General features: G+C 54.4%; 1 protein-coding gene across 4 annotated transcripts in view; it reads left to right on the top strand.

Annotated features, from left to right (window-relative positions):
• The window catches only part of PEBP4 (phosphatidylethanolamine binding protein 4), a 61,440-nt gene that overhangs the window by 11,685 nt on the left and 28,505 nt on the right, over window positions 1-21,250 (top strand). For 3 of the 4 annotated variants that reach the window (XM_068662106.1, XM_068662107.1, XM_068662108.1), the window contains exon 4: window positions 17,920-18,018. The exons of the other annotated variant lie outside the window; for it this stretch is intronic. In XM_068662106.1, the coding sequence (XP_068518207.1) occupies window positions 17,920-18,018 (99 nt within the window). The remainder of the gene's footprint in view (window positions 1-17,919; window positions 18,019-21,250) is intronic. 4 annotated transcript variants of the gene reach the window in all.

Here is a 21,250-nt window from a genome sequence, read left to right as displayed (position 1 = left end):
GGGCGAAGCCCCCCCCAAGCTACCCGGGTGCCCTTTGAGGGCTGGAGCGCGAGGGGAGCAAAACCAGAGATGGTTTTTTCCACCCTGCGTCAGCCCCATCCCCTGCCCACCCAAGGAGCAGGGGGCTGGCACGCTGCGGAGGCTTCTCCCTCCGTGGGATTTGGTGGAGAGGAGCTGGATGAGGGCGCAGCCCTCTCCGTGCACCTCTGAGCGAGGCACTGCTCTGTTTTTTTGGGTTTTAAGGAGCAGGAGCCGTTCCAGCAGAGCATCCCCCGTGGGATGTGTGGGGGGCGCAGGGGACCGCTGGGACAGCTGGTGCCACGCGGGATGAGCGCATCGGCGCGTGAGCGAGCCTGGCAGAGCTGTCGTTTCGCATCTGGTTCCTCACCTCCACGTCTCCTGGACGTTTAACCACCCCGGACAAATAGCGCTGCCCTTCAGGGACAGGGAGAGATGGCTCGAACCCACAGGTCACCAAGTCTGCTCTCCTCGTTGCTTCTGTATTGGCATCCCAGCGCGTCTAGGACAGACACTTGTGCCTGTTTCAGCTGCAAAATGTTTGAAGCAGCTGATGGTTTTACTTTGATCCCCGTAAACACTATACAGTAATCAAAGTTTAAGCCGCTTTGGATGAAATAATTGCTTAACAATCATATAAGACAAAGTGATTCAACAAATGACAATTAGGACTTGTGATATACAGAACAGATGCATTCAGTGTACCATATTATAATGTGCTAATACGAGATTGACAGCACAATAATAGGAGAGAACAGCCACTCAGCCTATAATTCGAAACCAAATGTGAGGCTGTCCACAGAGCTCAAATCCTAGCAGGCTGTAAAATTAGAGGTAAGAAGGCACAAGGTTCACAAAGACTCATTAGCAGGTTGGCTGCGAATTTCCGAGGCTGGGGGTGGGAAAGGGGAAATATTCCTGCTGGAGCTCACTTTGCGGGCTGAAAGGTGGAAAGGGAAAAAAGGGGGGCGCAAAATGATGGTGCCAAGGGGCTGGGGAGCGGCTCTGGGCTCCGTCCCCGTGTCCCCAGGGGGGTCGCATCCTGGTGGCAGGGGACCAGGAGATGTTAGGGCACGGTAACGAGACAACGGTGTTGGGGCCGGGATGAAATGAAGGCTGATATGAGCACGGAGGCCTGCCTGGCGTTCCCCATGGGACTTGGGCGCATCCCAAGCCCTAAATGATCCTGATGGGTGACAGGGGCACCCTTTGGCCCTGTCCGTGGCAATTAAGGCAGCCGGCTTGCGCTGGCTCTCGGGGTAAATCGAGAGAAGGGGACGTGTGTGGCTGTCAAGCTGCAAGGGGAAGAAATGCCCCCGTGCCCAAAGCCCCCAGCTCCTCGCAGAGATCACACGAGCTCGGATCTTCAGCGCCGGTGACAACCCAGACTTGAGCTCATCTCGTGCTTTTACACACACCGTGCGCTTATTCCACTAACATATAATTTTATCATATTTTATTATTATTAAATAAACATGCCAGAAAATATCCTTTTTTTTTTTTTTTTGGCGTGTGTGGGGGAGGATGAAAAGGTTTGGTAATTAAAACTTCTATCCGTCAACGCTTAACTCCGGGAGATAATTGTGTTGCTCCTGCAGATGTAGCCTTGGTGTTGAATCACCCGGGTCTGTCTTAGGATCGGAGCCCGTGCACGGAGCCGGGACATGCCGGGGGCTGTGTGGGATCGTCCCAAGCAGCGTCGGATCGTGCACTGGCCAAGGAGTCAGGAATTTGCCTTTTTGTCTCCGTGATGCACGGGCAAGTCCCTGCTGTTGCAGGGCACTGCGGGTTTTTTAACCCGGTAATCCAAAAGTTGCGGTGATGCACCCGGCGGGTGGGTTTGTCATAAAGTGGAGAGGTTTTGGGGTTTGCAAAGCTGGGCTGCATCATGGAAGCGGATGAATTTAGCTAAAATAACATTATTATTTTTTCTCCCCACCCGGTGTTTGGGCTTTTCCCAGCGTGTGCCGTCCTGCAGCGCGTGGGCAGCGGGGTGACAGGAGCAAAAGGGGCAGCCGAGCCCTTCCCTCCCCTCCTTTCGACCTCCCACCCATTTAATTTTTTTTGAGGAGCCCCCTGGGAAGCGCTGCCCCCACAAAACGGGTGCCAAAGCTCATCTGGGGCTCCTCCGAGTCCGCGCCACCAGCACGGTCGATGGCAGATCAATGAGCCCCGAGGAGCCGTGTCACTTTTATTGAGCCTCCTGCTCCCCCAAGGACCCGGCGTGACTTTTTCAGAAGACATTAGCGGTGCTTTGGGTGGGCAGGAGGGTTTATCGCATGAGGCAGGCTCCTGCGGACACCCGTGGGTTGAAAAAGGAGTTTTTTTGGGGGGAGGGGGTCTCGGATAATAATTAATCGGGGGCTGATCTCTGCTCTGACCGTGCCGGGGTAGCTGTGGGTGCAGCTGTGCGCACCAGTCCACGTGCTGCGCTTGCTCTTGGTGAGATTTGGGGCACCAGAGGTTCTTGGTGCCTTTATGAGGGCTAAGAAATGGCCACCAGCGTGCCCAATTTCGCAGGAAAACCTGCTCCTTGCTGCTCCCCAGCTCCGGCTGCGCCTCCCCAGCATCATCTCGGGCACGGGACGGCATCCTGGGGAGCTTTCCGTGGAGCTCCGAGCGTGAGCATCTTCCCCGGAGCATCCTCCCCCTTCCCCGGAGCATCCTCCCCTGCAGCATCTTCCCCGGTGCCTCCCCACCAGCACAGGAGCCTTCCGCACACGGATGAGTAATTTTTCCCAATTTGGGGGCTCTTCCTGCGCTCCCCCGCCCCGCAGCAGCCCCGAGCCCGCCTGCCTCTTTCCAGCTGCCAATCTGCGGCAGAAAAGTCCCCCTTTTTCATCCCCCCACGGAGGGAGGGGACGGGGGATCTGGGTTATACAAGCCGGGGCTGGGGAGCCTATTTTGGATCGCTCCTTCCTGCCTCCAAAATTGCAGCTTCGAATGTGACAAGTTACAAAACACTTGAGTCATTTCTCTTCTCTCTCTCTCTCTCTTTCTCGCGCGCGTTGCCGTTCCCCCACAAGGAGAAGCTGTTCGGTTTGGAGGAGAAAGGGAGGGGGGGGGGAAGAAAAAAAAAAAAAAAAGGGGAAAAAAATTAAAAAATGAAAAAAATAAAAAGGAGGGAGGGGGATGCCGGCTCCCTGCTCCCCCCTCGGTGTGTGCAGCCCACACGCAGGGTAACTCTGAAGCGCTGTTTATGTAAGCTGCTCATGTTCTGCTGAGCTGCAGCGAGAGCTGTTGTCGATTCAGAGGAAAGCCCACGTCTGCCCACGTAGGATCTCCCGAGCAGGGTTGTGTAACAGCAGCCAGCGCCGTGCCGGGGGCTCGCCGGTGATGCCGGGGGGCTCGGGACCCTCCTCGTCCCGGGGGAGATGGAGGGGGAAAGATTTGGAACGTGGTGGGAAGTTGGGGTGGTTGCACGTGGAGAGGGGCCGCGGCTCGGACCTGCTGCTGGTCCCCTCTCCGGGGGCTCGTTGGTGATGCCGGGGGGCTCGGGACCCTCATCCTGGGGGAGAGGGAAGGGGGAAGGTTTGTGGTGTGATGGGAATTTGGGATGGTTTCACGTGGAGAGGGGCCGCAGCTTGGACTTGCTGCTAGCCCCGTGCCCACTGCGCCGTGCGCAGGGACCGCAGGATGGGTGCCCAAGTGCACCCCGCTCGCATAAACGGCACATCTTGGGTAATTTTGGGTGGCGTCACGCATCCCTGCTTCACTTTGAGGGCACTTTGCTGGGAGGAGAGGCTCGTGCTGGGCTCGAGGCGGCGAGATCTGCGCAGGTCAGGAAGGGAAGGCATCGGCACCATCCTGAGCTCCGTCCTGTGGCGATGCCAGCGTGCGCAAATCCCTTTTAGCAAGGGCTCCCTTGTCCCAGCTGTGGTCTTCGTGCTCTTCTTGCCTAATTTCACGCTCTTCTTGCCCCAAAATGATCACACTCACACCACCAAGCCAAAACCCTCCCAGGGCGCAATGTTTTCTCCAGCACACGTCCCCACGTGCACCCTGGTGCCACCAAAGCCGGGGCTGCACCGGCGGTGCCAAAACCCAAATTCCTTGCAGCCCCCGCTGCAAAAAGGCCCCGAACACTCCTGCACCACGCCGCATTATCATCTCAATGCTTCTTTACATAAATACTGAAGAATAAGAAAAGCCGGTGGCTGGTGTTGCTCCCAGCCTCTGAGGAACGCTATCGCAGTTATCGGATTTTAGTCCTTTTTGCAGCGTTACATTTTTATCCATATTTATTCATGCAGAACGGAGACGCCGAGCGAGTCGCCCTGCCACGGGGCTGATGGATGCACTGCTATACATAAGAATGCACCTTCATTTCCATCCTCCCCACTTCCCCACAATTGAACTGTGTGCAACCGGGTTATTTTTATGCCTCGTGTGTATTTTTTTTTTTTTAAAGGTGGGGGAAGAAGAGAGGAAAAAACCCTCTAAATTCAGATTTTTTTTTTTTTTTTTAACTTCTATTAAAATTTCCCTCCTGAATTTTTATAAGCCGTAGAAATGAGGCACATCAGCGAGCTCCACTGGAGGGGAGAGAGGATGAGGGGGAGGAATGCGTTTTGGGGCAAAGAGTAAGTTTATAACTATTTTTCTCTTAACCTGAGCAGTTAGCTGTACTGCAAGCCATTCATCTTCTGATTTAATAACTCATTCTCCCGGCGCGGAGATGGGGTATTATATTCCTGGATATTGCTTTTCTTGGTATCAAGTATCAAAGATGAATCCGCGTTTTCTAATAAAATACATTTTCATTGTAATTGAAATAATAATTTTCCGCTCCTTTCCTTTTCCCTTTTATTTTGGGTTCTAGAGCTCTCCTTCCCCCTGTTTCTGCCCTGACATTTATTTATTTCCCTTCCCAAGCGGAGGATTTGGTGCTGGCAATACAAACTCACGGATTTTCTGCCGTCCCGGGGGGGCTCTTTTGGGAAGTGATGCCGTTTCCCTGGGCTGCCTCTTTAAACAAATTCTGTCTCGGGTGTTCTGTGGACCGTACTTCGCCGGGGTTAATATTATTAAACAAAATTTCTCCCTTTCATGTTTTCCCGCACCTGCCTGTCTCTTAACTAACCATTTGATCTCGGCAGCTCCGCGCGAGGGTTCAGAGCCCGACGGGGAATTAATGGGAAGGAGAAATCGGCAGCGGATCAAAGTGGCCGCGCTGCAGGCGGCGATGCTCGCGCCTCGTGCTGGCGCAGGAGGGGACGTGGGGACACCTGGGGACAGCCCCGGTGCCAGCCCCACCGTCAGGCCTGGCTCCCAGCCGTCTCCAGGGGCTTCCCCACACTTAGGGGTGCCACCAGGAGCCGTGCTCCCTGCAGTAGGTGCGGTGGGAATCCCCTCGTTGAACAAATATTTGGCGAGCAGCGGGGAGGGCAGAGCGCAATGAACCCGGTACCGAGGTTGGTGCAAGAAGCAGGTTTGCAAAAAGCAGGTTTTTCTTGGTGAAAATTTGCATTTTCCACCATCCCCTCCATGGACCCGGCTGCTTTTTTGGGCACCCAGGGCAGCGTCAGCACCGTGGATCAGGGTTTGGGTGCTGCTCGTGGCTCTGCTGGGCTCTGTCTCGATGCTCTCTGCACAGGACTGAGTCGCATGGAACGGATGGATTTGCAAGGTTTCTCCCAGCTGGAGGGAAAAAACAGGGAATTTGGGTGTAAATCTGGCTGTGGGAAGACACAGGTGACTTTTGTCACCTTTTTGTCCTCTCTTGCTGCAACGAGGCCACTTGCTCCTTGCAGGGCAGTGGCAGGGACCTGCGGGGCTGAGGACCAGGAGTGCATCGGGAGGCACCGTGCGCAGCCCATCCACCCGCTAAAAACCTCTGCATGGCTTTAATTTTCCCAGCAAAGATCCAGTTTGGGGGCAGAGCGGTGCTGGGCGAGCTGCTGGTGCTGAGCCTTCGTGGGATGCACCCAGCTTGAGTGCACCGGGAGGGATCCGTGCAATTAAAACCCCACCGCGCGCGCGAAAAGTGGCAGCCTCCAAACGGCGAGCGAAATCGGGATGAAAGGCAAACGCCAGCCCTGGCAGAACCCTAGGAAAGGATCCATCAACAATCCACATCGTCCTGGGATTTCAAGGCACGCCAATGAAATTTGGCCGCCTCATTTCATTCACTGTCAATCAGCCGCGCCGCTGCTGATGCTTCCTCCTCGTTTTTAGATCCCTCGTTTCTTTTGGCGATGCCCAGAGCTCGCTTGTATCCCAGCCAGGCAGCCCTCATCACCGCGCGATTAAATCATCATAAAAAAAAAAAAAAAAAAAGGAGAGACGGCGCTTCTCAGACATAATAGTAAAAAAAAAAAAAAAGAAAAGGGGGTGGTGGTGGGGGACGGCTCTGGGTCTGCTTCTGCTCTGAGCTGTGCCAGCTCCAGCCGTGCGCATTCCTGAGCCGTTCCCAGCTTCTCCTGCTGGGTGCCACTGGGCTTTGTCCCTGTGGGTTGGGGTTTAGGTCCTTTGCACCCGCTGCCCCTGAGCATCCCTGGTGGTAAAATGTAGTGTTTTAATTATGGAGCTGGCTGCAGAGAGATGGGGGGGGTCAACATGCACCCTGCTTGCAGTCCCGGATTTGGCCCTTCCTGGATTAAAAGTGTCCCAGCACCAGTGCCCAGCTCTGCCCCGAGGAGCCCTGGTGGCCAAATCGGGCTCAGATCCCAGCTTTTCTGGCACGGAAGCGACTCAGGGTGTGGATGCAAACCCTACCATCCCCAAGCGGGGCTGGGGCCGGGGTTTGTTTGCCTGGGAAAACGGCATTAAAAAGAAGTCGTGGAGCGCTGGCGCGGCGGCCAAGTGGGGCAGCAAAGGGCTGGGCGAGCGAATGCTTTTTAATTTCAGAAATGTCACTGAGTCACGAATGAGTCATAATTATAATGGGAGACATTTCCAACCCGGTGCATGACTCGGAGACGTCTTCCAGGGATATTAGAGCTGTTTGTAAAAGCCAGGCCTTGCCCCGGCGACGTGTGTCCCCCCCTCCCCGGGGTGACAGCCCCGTCGTGCGCCCGTGTCCGGCGGGAGCAGGGGGACGCATTAACGTCCCCATCAGGTGGCAGGTGTCTATTAACGTGACTCCTGTCCCCGCTGTGCCTGGCCTGCCCTTGTCTCGGGGCCACAATAGGGCCGTTTGGGGCAGCGTTTCCATCGCTGAGTGTCGTTGGGGCTGGCAGGATCCGTCCCTTCAACCTTTGTCCTCTGCGGGAGCCCCGAGCATCGCCGGGCTCCTCCTTCTCCAAGCGCATTTCTGCAGCTTGGGTTAACAGGCAGCCCATCTCTGTGCCTCCAGCCCCAATTAATTAAGCAGGATTGGCATGAGCTAAATTAAAGAGTGGCTTTTGAGCCAGCCCGACCAGTTTGGGGCTTCTATCTATGGGTTCGTGCCAGCCGGGTCCCCGGCACAGCGCTGCAGGCACCGGGGAGCCGGGCTCCCTCCTCGCGAGAAATCCACCCTCACCAAACAGCATTAAATATTCCTGAGCTACGAACGTCTTGGACTGATTTTATTTTCCATAAATAAACTTGTTGGGAGATATTTGGAGATGGGCCTAAGCTGCGGATCTTGGACCGGTTCCCAAAAACTCGCTGCTGTTTGGGCTCGAGGGGCTGCTTTGGGATTGCTTCTCGCTCGATTTCGGATCGAAGGGTTCGAGCCCGGAGATCTGCCCTCTGATAAACCCCTCCGGTGCTCCCCAAAACCCCCAGCCCTCCTGTATAAATATAGGGTCAGGCACAGCCTCCCTGCTGGGGCACAGGCTATAGGGGCGTATAGGGCATGATATAGGGGTGATTTCAGAAGCAACCACAGCTGTTGGGTATTTTTGATGGTCTCCAAAAGGCACTGAGCGCCTCTCACTGGGGCTGGCACCGTGGGTGCTCGGTGTTTTAGGCAGCTGCTGCGTGTTTGCAAACACCGAGTGAGCAGAAGTGGAGCGGATCCTTGGAGCTGTGGCACGTGCACGGTGCCCCCTCGCCGAATTGTGCCAAGCTGGAGACGTCTCTGCTCTGCCCCAAAGCATTTTGCTTTCCAGATCGGGCAAAGGAAGGGGAAAATAAATTAAAATAAAAGCTTTTTTTTCCTTTCTAAATGAGGATGTGAAACTGGAGAGCTGCTAGGCTGTGTTTGAGACCCGCTGCCTGCTCGGCTCCGTGGCGAGGTGAGGTTTTCCTTCCCCTCTCCCACCGGAGGGACCGAGGGCGCCGCGCTCGTCCGCCGAGCTCCTGATGGGTTGTGACAAGTACAGGATTGCTCTTTTGGTGAGCACACACGCTCCCGAAAACCCTCGCGGTCCCTCGCCCCGCGCTTCCCCTTCTTCTCTGTCAATTTTCAGCCTCGCGCCGAGCGGAGCCATGGGGAGAGGAGTCTAATCTGACCCGTAAACTCTGTCACATCCTCATTAATTTGGCCATGTCTCCCGCTGTAGCCTAAGGGGACCGTCACATTTGTAACACGGCTCCCGGGCGGCCGTCAGGGCGACGGCTTCATTTTGACAGCTGCAGGAAAGGTGCAGCGTCAGGCCGGGCGGAACAAAGGGCTGCACCGATCCTGTATTGATCCTGAATTGATCCTGAATTGATCCTGAATTGATCCGGCACCGATCCGGCACCTCCACAGCCCCCTGACCCCTTGGCTTCAGGCTTGGTGACCTTGGGGACACCGGGGATCTGAACGCCCTGGGGAGAGCATCGTGTTTTGGCACTGCTGGTGGGCAGTGGTGGATAATTCTGCTCCTTTTTCTTATTTTTTTTTTTCCTTTTTTTTTGCTGAATTTGCGTGTTTTGTAGCTGCAACTCCCAGGGTGGATCTCGCTCCATCCCAGGAGCTCTGCTGTCCTATTCTAATGCAAATGCGCGTGAGCTGATAATCTAATGTTGAGTGGATTATTTCACCCCCAGATGAGCTGCTGGAAGGCAAAATTTTGCTTTCAGTATATTGAACTAAAAGGGAAAAAAAAAAATAGAAAAGCACCACAAAGAAACCCACCTTGGAACGAGGTTTTATCACTAGAAATCTGTGCAGGAAACGCTCTTCTCTCTTTCCCTCACGTGCCCTAAAAGAAATGAAGAAATTAGACCTAATGACACCCTCCACCAGCTTCAATTCATGTGCACGATGGTTGCACGAGCGAGTATTTGTGTTGTAATTAAAGCGAGGGGGGCAATAAAGCAAGGGAAATTAATTAAAGGAGCGTCCTGGCTGTGGGGGGAGCGCTCTCCATCCCACCCAACACCGGTGACCCCCCAAAATTGGTGGCTTTAGTGTTTTGGGTGCTCATCGAGCCCATCCTGGTGCACCTCATCCTTTGTGTTTCGCTCCCACCTGCAGCACCCAAACCTCCCCTTCCCATCTACCCAGCCAAAAAGCAATAAAACCCCCAGACTGCTTCATCCTAACCCCATTTTTCCTACAAATTTCCCCACTGGCTTGCATCAGCGCTGCCAGCTTCCCGGCCGTGTCACCCCTGCCCTGTTTTGAAACCCGCATCCTCTGCTGGCCGGGCATCGCCCTGGGTGCTGCCAGGAAAGGGAGCAGCACCGGCACGATGCCAGAATTTGGGGTTGTTTTGGGGCTTTGGGCTGGGCCACGTTGGCCATCAGCGGTTGCTCAAAGGCAGCAGGGCATGGACGGATCCACGCAGGAAACGTGAGTTGTTCCTGGAAGCAGAATTTGGCCCCGGGGAGCAAGGGGGTGGCCACAAGGTGCCCGCACCCATCTCCAAACCCTGCCCGGGCGCTTGGAGATGAATCCTCACCCCTGTGCCACACGTTTTTTGTTTTTTTTTTTAAACTAATGCAACCCCACCAAAACAAACCCTTCCTCTGCACGTGCAGCTTCTTTCCCCAGGGAGAGCCTGGAAGAGAGAAGGAGGCGCACGTGACAGGCGTTAATCGCTTCGTTTAATGCGCTCCTGCAAGGCGCTGCCGTGCGGGGCTGGGCGCGCACCCGCGTGGAGCAGAGCTTTTGTCTCTGGCTGCCGACCCCATGGGGCAGCCTGGGGTTTGGGTGGGTGCGTAAAGCCCTGCTCCTAAACCAGGGGCGCACAGGGGTGGCTATGCCCCCTCCCCAAATCTTAAAAATGCATTTTATTTGGAAAAAAAAATAGGAAATGAGAATGGGGAGAAGCCCCCATTCCTCCTGGGGTGGAAAAATTCCCCACCTCAAGGTGTTTCCATGCAGGACAAAATGGGATAAGGGTGAACTGTGCCGGGGGGATTGCGCCCTGTTCCGGCACGAGCATCGCCGCGCCCTCCTCAGAAATGATGCAAAACCATCAGATATTCGTTCAGGCTTCAGCAAAGTGCTATTTTCCGCCCGGGGCCACAGGTGAGAGGGGATTATTGGCGAGCATCCCGGCCCGCTGATTGCATGCCCCTCGGTGACCTGGGCGCACAGCGGTGGGGATCAGGCTCCCCGTCCGTCCCCCCACCACCCGGGCAGAGCCGAGGCGAGCCGGCTGCGGCCCCCGAAAAGTAGCCAACTTATTGCCTAATAGATTTCTCAGTCATGAAGTCCCCGCGCTCCATATGTAGCGAAATCAAAGCAATTACGGATTTAAATGAAGCTGGAATCCGCGGTGCAGAAAATGCTTGTTTTAGCGTAAGATTGGACAGAGGTGAACGACCTGCAGAACCCCTGGTAATGAAAGCTCTTCACAGCTTGCAGTGTTTCACCGGCCGGTAATTGCTGCAGTCTGTGATACGGATCTGGCTGCGTTAATGATGCACTGTTCCTTTTCATAGGATTCATTTAAGCTCCCCATTTTTCAGGGGTTTCAAAGAAACAAGGCAGCGTGGAAATTAACACGTTAACGTGGACGCTTTCCTCGCTCGGCGGATTTAAAATGTTATTTAAAGTTCTTTTTTTTTGGGGGGGGGGATTGATTAGGATGAGTGATCGGGGATGGGAGAGCGGCTCGGGTCCGTGTGCTGGAGAGAAATGCCTCCAACACGGGTGTGCATCGCTCCCAGTTGGGCTGTGGCTGTAGGATTTGTATTTTATTTAGCATGACAAGATGGATATAGTAGAACAAAACATACATTAGCGAGAGAAAAAAAAAAAAAAAAAAGGGATTTGGATGGGAATAAAAATCCTATTAACTTCCAAATGAAAACCACATCCAAGGGAGACAGTTGGCTTCTCTTCTGAGTTTATTATTAAATATTTTACTAGGGAGGGAAGTTCTGAGCTGAGCATCTTCTCCCTCCTGTTCCTGGCAAGAGCGGTGTGCGTGGTGGGGAGGGTTATTATTTCGCCAGAGCGGTGTCTTGGTTGCGCTCAACAGGTGGTGATGGTGCACCGGGGTGGGAGGAAGGCCCTGGCTGGGTTTTTGGATCCTTGCAGTCCATTAAAAATGCCCAGGGTGGATTCCCAAAGGTGAAGGGGTGTGCTGGAGGCTCTGCACCCGCAGCTCCCGACGTGCTTTCATCCTTCGGCGTTCGGCGAGCGAGCGGAGCGCATGCAATCTGCCGCCGCTCCCAAGGGGCTCCAGGATTAATTTCCTTCCTTGACCCCGGGGCCGGCGGGGAGGCGAGGTCAGGCAGCAGGGAGCAGAGGGGACGGCAGCAAATGATAAGGAGCTGCGGGCATCCTCGGAGCCGGGGACGAGTCGGAAATGGCATTTCCAGTTCGCTTAATGGCGAGGCAGGCTCCGGCCGCGTGGATGCGCCGAGATTCAATTACCGGCCCCCGCAGCCCCCCGGGACCCCCCGGCCTCCCTACACAGCCCCGGGGGCGGCGGGGGTCCCCACGGGCACGCCGGTGGTGGCAGCGAGCGGGGTCAGGATGAGCTGCGAGGGGTCGAGGTGCGTCGGGGAATAATAAGAGAGGAGCCGGCGGAGCGCGGGGCGCTCTATTTTTATAGCAAAAAAAAAAAAAATTCAATCCGGAAAATAACGCGGCGCTCATTATTTAATTTCCCCCAGTATTTTGTGCACTCGTGGGATTTTACTATTAATTATTGTTGAATTTGTGCTTTTTTTGGGCTTTTTTTTCCCCGTTCCTTCGCACTGGTGGTGTTATTTTATTGGGAACGACGGCGGCGCTCAGCCCGCTTTGCATCCTGATCCACCCCATTAACCTCCATCCTCTCCATCAGGGTACCCCATCGACCTCCCCAGCCCATCCTCCTCCTCCTCCATCCCTCCTTCAATATTTTTTTTCCTTCAAAAGCTCCGAGCCCTGATCCGTCGCGTGTGTTTGTGTCCATGGGAAGAGGCGAGCAAAGGGCTGTGCGCCTCGGCGCCTCCGAGCCACCGATCCACGCCGCGGGGATGCTCGCGCCCGTGCCAGCGCCCGCGCATCCCCCAGCAGATAATGAGAGCGAGTTTAAAAAACTTAAAGCCTCTTCCTTGCACGCCGGTGACTGACACAAATGGAGTTCATATTTAATCATCTGTTAACTCGTTGTCTATTATAGCTCTTTAATAGCACCATAGATATTCTTAATGAAGCATGATTTAAGGTATTTACAGCTCTAGGACCGACAGACATCACTCACAGTGTGCAGGTAATGAGGCGTAAAACAGCTCTGGAAACCGTAAAAATGGGAGAGAGAGAGGGAGCGATCGAGAGAAAGCAGGCAGGAGTTAGGAGCTGAATTGTTCCAGGGTTTGTTTTAAAATGTTTAGGCATTTAAAGTCATTTCAGCTTTCCCAGGTGTCTGGTGGCACCAGGTTCAGCAGTTCCAGCGCCGTAACCCCTGCCTCGCCGGGCAGCCCCATGGTGCTCAGGCTGGGACTGGTGGTGCTGTGGCTCCATCCTGGCCTTGCCCCTTTCAAAAATGCAGGAAAAAGGGAAAAATGCTCTTATGGGGTCTCCTGGGATGGGGATTGGGCTGGTTGCTTTGGCCAACTGTTGGCATGAGCTCTTTGCTCGTGCACGGAGGTGATGGAGCTCATCTGCAAGAGTCACCCCATGCCATCCTGCTTTTCTTTCACCTCCTCAGCAAAATGAACCACACGCACAAAAAAAAAATGATAAAAAAAAAAAACACCACCACCACCAAAAAAAAAAAAAAAAGCCACAATCCCAGAAACAAACAAATAAACAAAAAAACACACCGAAGCCCAAGCCAAGATTGGGAAAATAATTTGTGACGGAGGTGCCATTTTGCATCAAAATATTTTGCAGCAAATGTCAAACGCCACCAGCCCATGTGTCCCCGTGCGTGACGGTAATTGGGCTGGACGGCTGCGCTCCGCCGCCTCCTCCTCGCACTGGCCACGCTTCCCAGTTAAACCCAGCGTGGTCCCGGTGTGATGGCCGATGTCCCGGCTCCGGCCTGGGGCCGGCAGCGTGATGCTCGTTAGCACGGTGCTCATTAGCTCGCCTCCAGAGCTGTCCCCATCTCCAAGAGGAATAAATAGCTATGGGAAAGGCGGGGACGGAGCACAAGCTCTAGGGCGCACGGAGGGAATGCGTGGCACAGCCTGCTTTGGTTCTTGGGGGGGGGTCTTTGCTTTTTTAATTCTGTTTTTGCAGGGAATTAAAATTTCCCCTTTTTTTTTGTTTATTGTATCCATTCCTGGATGGAGGATGGGCAGCTGTGGGCTTGCCATGCCCCCTTCCCTGGGTGTCAGCAAGGGGTCCCCGCTTTGGGGTCATCCCCTGATCCCATGTGGGTGGTGGCAGTGATTTGGGAGGACCTCGGTTTTGGGGAAACCCCTGCAATGGGGTCTCGGAGCGAGGAGGGACAGCCTGCTGCTCCCATCCCACCCCAAAACGTGCCAGGGATGCAGCCTCCACCATGGGCACACCCTGCCCGCCCATATTTCCCCCCTGGGAGGTCACCTTGCTTTTTGCTTCCTTACACCAAGAGCCTAAAACCCCTTTTGTGGGTCTGTTCCGCCATGTGGGAAAACAAAATGTTCTCCTTTGGTAGCAAATAACCCCGTTTCTTACACCATCCGAAGGCCTCGGTTTGGGAATAAACCTAACAGATCGCCCGGGCTCGCCGTAACGATCCCGGATTAATCCATTATTATTCGGACATCAGGCTGCATAAATATTTGGCTGGTTTAGCCCCCGGGGAGCTGGGGGAGAGCAGCCTGGCTGCACGGCTCGTTGCAGGGGGGGGCAGCCTGTTAGAAAGTCAATGAAGTTCCCTTGGGCAGTGCAGGGGGGGGGGGGACGAGATGCTTGGGTCAAGCGTTCAGATTGTGCCGCTTGTCCCCTTGGGCAAGTCCTGCTGAGCAGGGTTAATATTGCTGACCTATTTTGTAGGAGGAGATGAGGGGAAGGGGGGGGGTGAAAGCTGCGATGCTCTGGTTTAAAATAGGAAGGTGAAAACCACCTCGAAAATTGCGGCTCCGTTTCCCGAAGTCACAATAAGCGACTTGGTTGCAAACAATTTGATTTTTTTTTTATTTTTTTTTGCCTGCCTCACCCCTCCCGGTGCCGTTAGCCACAGAAGAAGGAGCTAGAATTTCTCTTTGGCGAAGCCTCAGCAGCAGAATTGCTAACTACGTGCCCGTTATAGAAACTTTTTAGTACTGGGGACGAGCCAAGAAAAAAGCCCAGATTGACTCTGAGATCTCAGCTGGTGCTTGCAGCACTTCCACCTAGCAGGAGGAGCGGCAGCGCCCCGGCTCTTGCGCTCAGCACAGGCGGTCTCCATCCCGTGCAGGAGAGCCAGGGCGATGTTTTTGGGGACACCGGGCACCCCGTCCCGCTCCCTGCGCACCCGTGAGCCTCTCTCCTTGGGTATATTTGCATTTGGTGTCCTGGAGTTGTGTAAAATGAGCTCACACCGAGCTCTCCCCTGCTCATCGTGCCATGGGGTGAGGTCTCAGCCCGGCGCTGCGTGCTCAGGACCGCGTCCCGTGCACTGGGGGCAGCCCCAAATCCTTCCTAGGAGGGTGGCAGCAAGAAAAAACGGGGTTAATGCCGTGCAGGGGAAGTTTGAAGGTGTCGGTGCCGGGGTTTGTGCCTGCAGTGGCAGCTCCGTGCCCCCATGGGTTGGTTGCAGAGGTGAGGGCGCACCGAAATGTCCCCTACAGCCTGGTGTGGCTGGATGCTGGGAGCCTGCCGTGGGGTGGATGTGGCCCAGGAGTGGCTCTGAGGGATGGAGGAGCTGGGGAGGATGCAGGGGGCAGGTTTCCAAGCCAAGGAGGGGGGTTTCCAATTCAAGGGGGGTTTCCAAACCCTTTCCTCGTGCCGAAAAACGTGCGCCGGGCGAGGAGCGGGGCTGGGGTTTTGCTCATCCTTGCCTCCTTCCTTTTGGGACTGAATTTCGAGGACAAACTGGGCCAGCCGAGCTGGGCACCTCCAGCTTCCCCATCACAGCGGGGACAAAGCCCACCTCGTGCCTTCGTCCCGCGGCCCCGTACCCCAAATCCCCGCGGCCCCTCTTCGGCTGCCGGGGAGAGGCTGCCGCCCGCCCGGGTCTGCATGTGTGCCGCTTCCATGTGCGCTCGTTTCCAAGGAAACTGCTCGCTCTACATGTGTGTCGCTTTAACACCCTCTTTGCTCTCGTTTGGATAAGTCTTTAATTCCCGTGCAGCCCCGGCTCCCCGCGATCTCGGCGCACAAATCCCCTCTGGCCCGCCTGCTTCCCTCTCCCTGCCTCTTGCAGCAGCCCTGCCCGCTCCGAGCGAGTTTCCCAACCTGTGGATAAGCAGAACTGCAGCAGTAGCCGTGTGCCTCGCTGCTTTTCCCCTCTAGAAGCGGTTAGCAGGGGGAAGGTGATGCGTGGAGACGCGATTTGGGCTCCTTTTGGGGTTTGGGGGTGGCCCTGTGCGGCTGGGGTGCACTCCTCCCCAAAAGTCCTCGGAGAGGGGACACCGAGCAGCTCCGGTGTCACCTTGGGCCAGCTCCTGCCCGGAGCCCTGGCAGCAGCTAATGCTGTTAGCCCGTGTCGGGGAGGGATTGGGGAATTAAAGCTCAACCCTCTGGCACCCTGCGAGCACAGGCGAGAAGCAGAGCGAGCAACAGCCCCGCACAAACCCCTCCAATTTTGGGTGGCGCAGCACCACGCACGGTGCGTCACGGGGGAAGCTTTGCTGCCTCCATCCCGCAGGTGATCCAAAAAAAAAAGAAAATCCCCCAAATCCTCGGGGTCTCGGCGCACCCGGAGGGAGCCGGGCTCGGGACCGACCCGGTGCCCGTCCCCACGGGGGTCTGCCCCACGCCGCGTGCGCTGCCACCTTTCTAGGCCACAATCTGTACCAAATTGCGAGCCTGCTGTTAACTTCGCTTGCACTCTATTCTCGTGTTTGCTGTTATTTTTTAACACTTTTTTTTTCTCCTTTTTTTTTTTCTTCCTTTTTTTTCTTTTTTTTTTTTTTTTTTTTTGCATAAAAGCACTATCCTCTCCCCAGAGCCTGCCTGTAGCGAAGGCATGGTCTGTACAACTGCAATTATTTCGAAGAACAGATGGAGTGAGGAGCAGAAAGTCTGTTAATAGTAATAGAAATGCTACATGTTAACCTGGACAGCACACGATGACAGTCCCATGACTACACGTTCTGTTCCCACCAGCTGGGCTCCGAAGGAGAAACGAGAGATTCATAAGCGCCGTGCTCGGCGCTGTACCCTCCCTAAAGTTAGAGCTCAAATTCCTTCACACTTGCGGCGCGGGGTTTTTGGGTTGTTGGGCTTCTTCCCCCCCCTTCCTTCTCCCTCCCCGTTCCCTCCTCCTTCCCATTTTCGGCACCGGCGCTGAAATATTTCCGCTTCTCCGCGATGCTCTGGGCGGTGCAGCTGCAAGAGCACATGCAGGGAGGTGGCAGCCCTGCCATTATGTCCCCAGCCCCGTCCCCCTTAGGGTGGCCCCTTTTTTGGGTGCACATCTGCATGCTCAACGCAAACCCACTGGGAATGAAATGGTTTGAGCCGGGCTGGGAGCAAGGCACGGCGCCGTCGGCACCTCGCTCTCGGGCAGGGCGCTTGCATCAGCCTGGGATTTTCTCTGCAACTGTTGCAAGCTCTTTGCTAAATGGGTTGAAATCCACGGATTTCGGGTAAAACAGCTCTTGGTGCACAAGTGTTGCTTGGTGTTTGCAGCGAGGGCTGAGCCACGCACGGCTCTGGGGGCTGCAAAGGGGCTTTGGGGGCTCCACGGGCATGGGGAGACCCATGGCACCAAGAGCAGGGCTCATGAAATGGAGTAAGAGCACTTTTTTCTGGCCCAGCAATCCCGCTGTGAAAATCCCTGCCCGGTTTCACAAGCGACACGGGGATTTAGCCACCGAGCTCCGGTTAATTTGGATGGGAACCACATGGCTCAATCCCCCAGCGGCTCCTGAAATCGCAGCCCCGGGGCACTCTGGAGCCGAGCGTGGCACCGCTGGCGAGCTGACAGATGCACCTGGAGGTCTCATTAGGATAGAGATCCCTTAATCTGGGTGCTTGCAGGATAATCTGGTGCCTGAGGTCCTGCCAAATCCCCGGGGATCAGCAGGTTTTCCACCCACAGCCTCCAGAGGTCACTTCAAACCCAGCTCCATCCTGCAGGGACCCAAATCCCATCCCTGTGTCCTCGTGCTGCTGGCACCCTTGGGTGCTGGGCACCCTCGGAGAGACCGGGGCATCCATGAGTGGAGCTGGGCATTCATTTCAGGAAATATCCTGGCATCTCCTCCTGGTGCACAGGGGAAATCTTCCTCGGTGCCCTTTTGGTGGGACACCATAAAGCTGTTCCTCCTCCACAAGCACCTTGGAGAGATTTAGGTCACGGGGAGGAAGATGTCCCGAGAATGTCTGCATGCCTTGCACTCCCCCTATGATGCACAATGCTTATTTCTTGTATTATCCAAGATTTTGCATGAATACAAGCGTGCATGCATGGGAAAGAGTGAAAACCTAAATGATTTTGGGGTTGTTCCATGCTTTATGCGCCACGGGTGCCCCGCGGTGCCACGCGCCGTGCCCAAACGCTCTCCCCTCTCTTGCAGAGCAAGAAATATGTGCTGGTGCTGGTGGACCCCGATGCGCCCAGCAGAGCCAACCCCAAGAACCGCTTCTGGAGGCACTGGCTGCTCGCCGACATCCGCGTGAGTGTCCCCAGCCTCGTCCCCAAGCGGGAGGTGGCGTTTGGTGGCGCTGTCCCAGCGGGCGCGATTCCCGGCGGGGCGCGCGCGCCTGCGGGTGAAATCCCAAAGGAGGAGCGTTTGCAAGGGAAATGTAAATCGTGCTCGGCGTGTAGGTAGGGGAGCGCTTCCTGAGACTATATAGAGCGAAGCTGGGCCAAAAATATTGCTGCTGCTTATTTTTTTTTTTACCCTTTTCTAAGGAAATGCTGGGAAAAAAAAAATCGCCTCACAAACTCCCCACTGACAGTTCTATCTGCATAGACAGCGAGCTGCTTCAGAGAGCTTGCTGTCATTCTTTTAGGGGGGTAAAACAAGCATTTTGGTGAAAATGCCGTGGGTTTATCCCTTGGGTTTCACAAACACGTGTTGGGAGGAAAGCGCGATGGGTCGGGGACGGGCGGGTCGTGACCGTGAGCTCCCCGTGTGCCGCCGCTGCGCCTCCAGAGAGGTTTTGGAAAATCAGTTTGTTCCTCTCCTGCCTGCTTTTGTCTTTTAAAAGATGAGGTGTTTCAGCTCTGAATCAATCTAACTAATAATCTTAGTACTAAAGTCTAATTAAGATATCAATTAATTTGCAGCATGCATTTAACAAGAAATATCTAGTCATTCTCTGCTATTATTCTCTGAAATTACTGCTAAGGGCTTTTTGTACAGATACCTTAATTAGACTTTTTATTGTTAATGGGAATATTGAGCAAATTAAAATTAGATATTAATACTTTCCATGAATTTCATAATTGGCTGAAAAATATAAAGCATTCAGAATAATTGCAGAGATTTGTGTATAGGGTTTTTTTTTTTTTTTTAATCCTTCACAGAAGCCCTTCTGCATTTCTAACAACAGGGTCCTGAAAGTCTCTCATTAATTTTAATATTTACTAAACGCAAAAAAAAGCCCAAGCTCTTGTTTTCCCTTCTGTACACAGATCCTTCCGAGGCGTTCGCTATTGCTAATTATTGTGGTTTTCTTTTTCTTTTTTTTCATTTTTTTTTTGGAGCATAAGATCATTTAAGCAAAGATGCGGGCTTAAGACCAACACAAATGGAAGGAAGGTGGCTTTTTCCCCAGCTCTTGGGTAATTCAGTAGTGAGGACAGAAAGCTCCTCGCCAGGCCATAAGGAGGGAGCCCTTCCTGCAGAAGGGTGGATTTGGGGGGAAAAAAGAGATTTTGAGGAATGGAAACAGCTCTCCCATCACCAGGTGTCACATCTTTGTTGGCCCCAAGCCCCAATGTTTGATCATTTTCCTCCTTGTGCCCCGGGTACCGAAGCATCCCTCCGCATCCCCTGCGTATCCGCCCCCCTTGCGCCATGCGGTGCCACCAGGGACCTCGCCACCCACCCCGTGTCCCCATAAAGCCACCCTTGAGCGTCCCCACAAAGCCACCAGCTCCTTTGGTGTTCAGCCACGTGGCTCCTCGTGGCGAACTGCGGTGCCTTTGGTGCTTCAAAGCGTTTCAAAGCGCCTTCCTCGTGGGCAGGGCGCAGGGCACCGAGCCAAAATTGACCCTTGGGAAAATCCCAATTTAATATCATGAGCAAAGGCGAGAGTGCCATGCACGCTGCCTTACCCAGCCGTGCCACCGAGGGTGGGGACCAGCTTGGGATTTGTGTCCCTAAAGTGGATTTAGGGCCGGAGCTTCCCATCCCCGCCGGGTACCGCTCGCCGCTCCTTATCGGCGACCGCGGCGCTGCTCCGCCGATTGTCAGCCGCCAGAGATGCCTTCACTCCCATTCAAAATAATTTAAATAAAAATGTTGCTACAAAGTGGAATAATATCTTTTGATGAATGTTTTTAAAGCCCTTTAGGTTTTCATGGTAATTTGCAGTGTAAAATTATTTAGAGATAAGAGCCAAATTAGCTCTTATAGGCGGAGGTCGATATGTCCCGTTATCCATGCAAGCAGTGTTTAAATATAATCAGCCTTTACTCTAATGCAGCATAATTGTTCATTTGAAATAGCTTTTTTTTTTTTTTTTTTTTTTTTTTTTTTACTCCATTCAATGAGTCATTAAAATATTCAAAGGATAATGCAGTGAATTGGAAATGAATTTATCACATTATCCTGTATATACTGGAGAGCATCAGGTAGCTAGGCAGAGTGGGAGCCGGCGCACAGAGAAATCCAGTAAACAAGGCTTTCCATTTTGTCTTCGGTGGGGAAAACGAGGGAAGGGAGAAATCCCTGCCCTTGGGAAAGGAAGAAAACCCTGCCCTTGGGAAGGGAAGAAAACCCTGCCCTTGGGAAAGGAAAGCTTCCCGGCCTTATTCCCCCTCTGTGGGGAGTGGGGAGGGGGAGAGCGAGCAGCAAATTTGTGCTCCGGCACAGCCTCGCCGCTTTAACTTTATTTTTATCAAAATATGTTTGTAGCAGAAAGTCGTTATGGAAACCAGCTCTGCCAGCCGGGAGGGATCCTGCGCCAGGCTGGAGCCGAGCGGGACCCGCGGGGAGCCTCCGCCACCCCTTGCGCCCGCGTCCTCCTGGGGAGGTTTTGGGGAAACTGAGGCACGGAGCAGTTTGGAGAGGGCTGTAGGGTCAGAGGGAAGAGACGTGTGCCAATGGTTTGAGAGCAAATTGCTCACAGCCCAACATTTTGCTTCGCTTTTCCTCCCTGCCACATGGCACCGTGGTGGGCAGGATCCAGCCCTATGGCTGCATGTGCTTGGGTTGGCTTTGCCTGGAGGGGAAAATGATGCTGGGTGTGGATCATGGGGTCAGTTGTGGGGTCACCGCTGCGCCCTTGGTCCTGGATGTCCCATCATTGTCACCAGCCCTGTGCAGGGCTCGGTGCCTGCTCCTGCGCCTGCGTTTGTCACCGTTCCTCCTTGCTGGCTGATAAACAGGTTCTGGGTTGCAAGTGTCACCATAGAAACAGGTGCTATCTTAAGCAAACAAGGGCTTTATTAACCTTAAAAGTTGAGGGATTTGTGCATGACGAGAGGCTGGGAAGGAGTGGGGGGACGGGCAGGCTGGGTGCCCGCGTCCTGGCGAGGTTCCCAGCCCTGTCCCCAGCCCCGTCCCCAACCCAAAGGGACAGCGATGCAAGAGCTCAGATGCAAACTTTTCTCACCAAGCTGTGTTCATACAGCGCCTGGCATGCAGGGCCGAGCTTATTTACCCAAAATATTTGGGGTTTGCCATGCCACGGGGAGCATTCCCCGGATGGGCCCACCAGGGGCCACTTCTGCAG

Source organism: Anas acuta, chromosome 27 (genome assembly GCF_963932015.1).
Source record: "Anas acuta chromosome 27, bAnaAcu1.1, whole genome shotgun sequence".
Classification (NCBI taxonomy): domain Eukaryota; kingdom Metazoa; phylum Chordata; class Aves; order Anseriformes; family Anatidae; genus Anas; species Anas acuta.
This window is presented reverse-complemented; position numbering and strand designations above follow the sequence as displayed.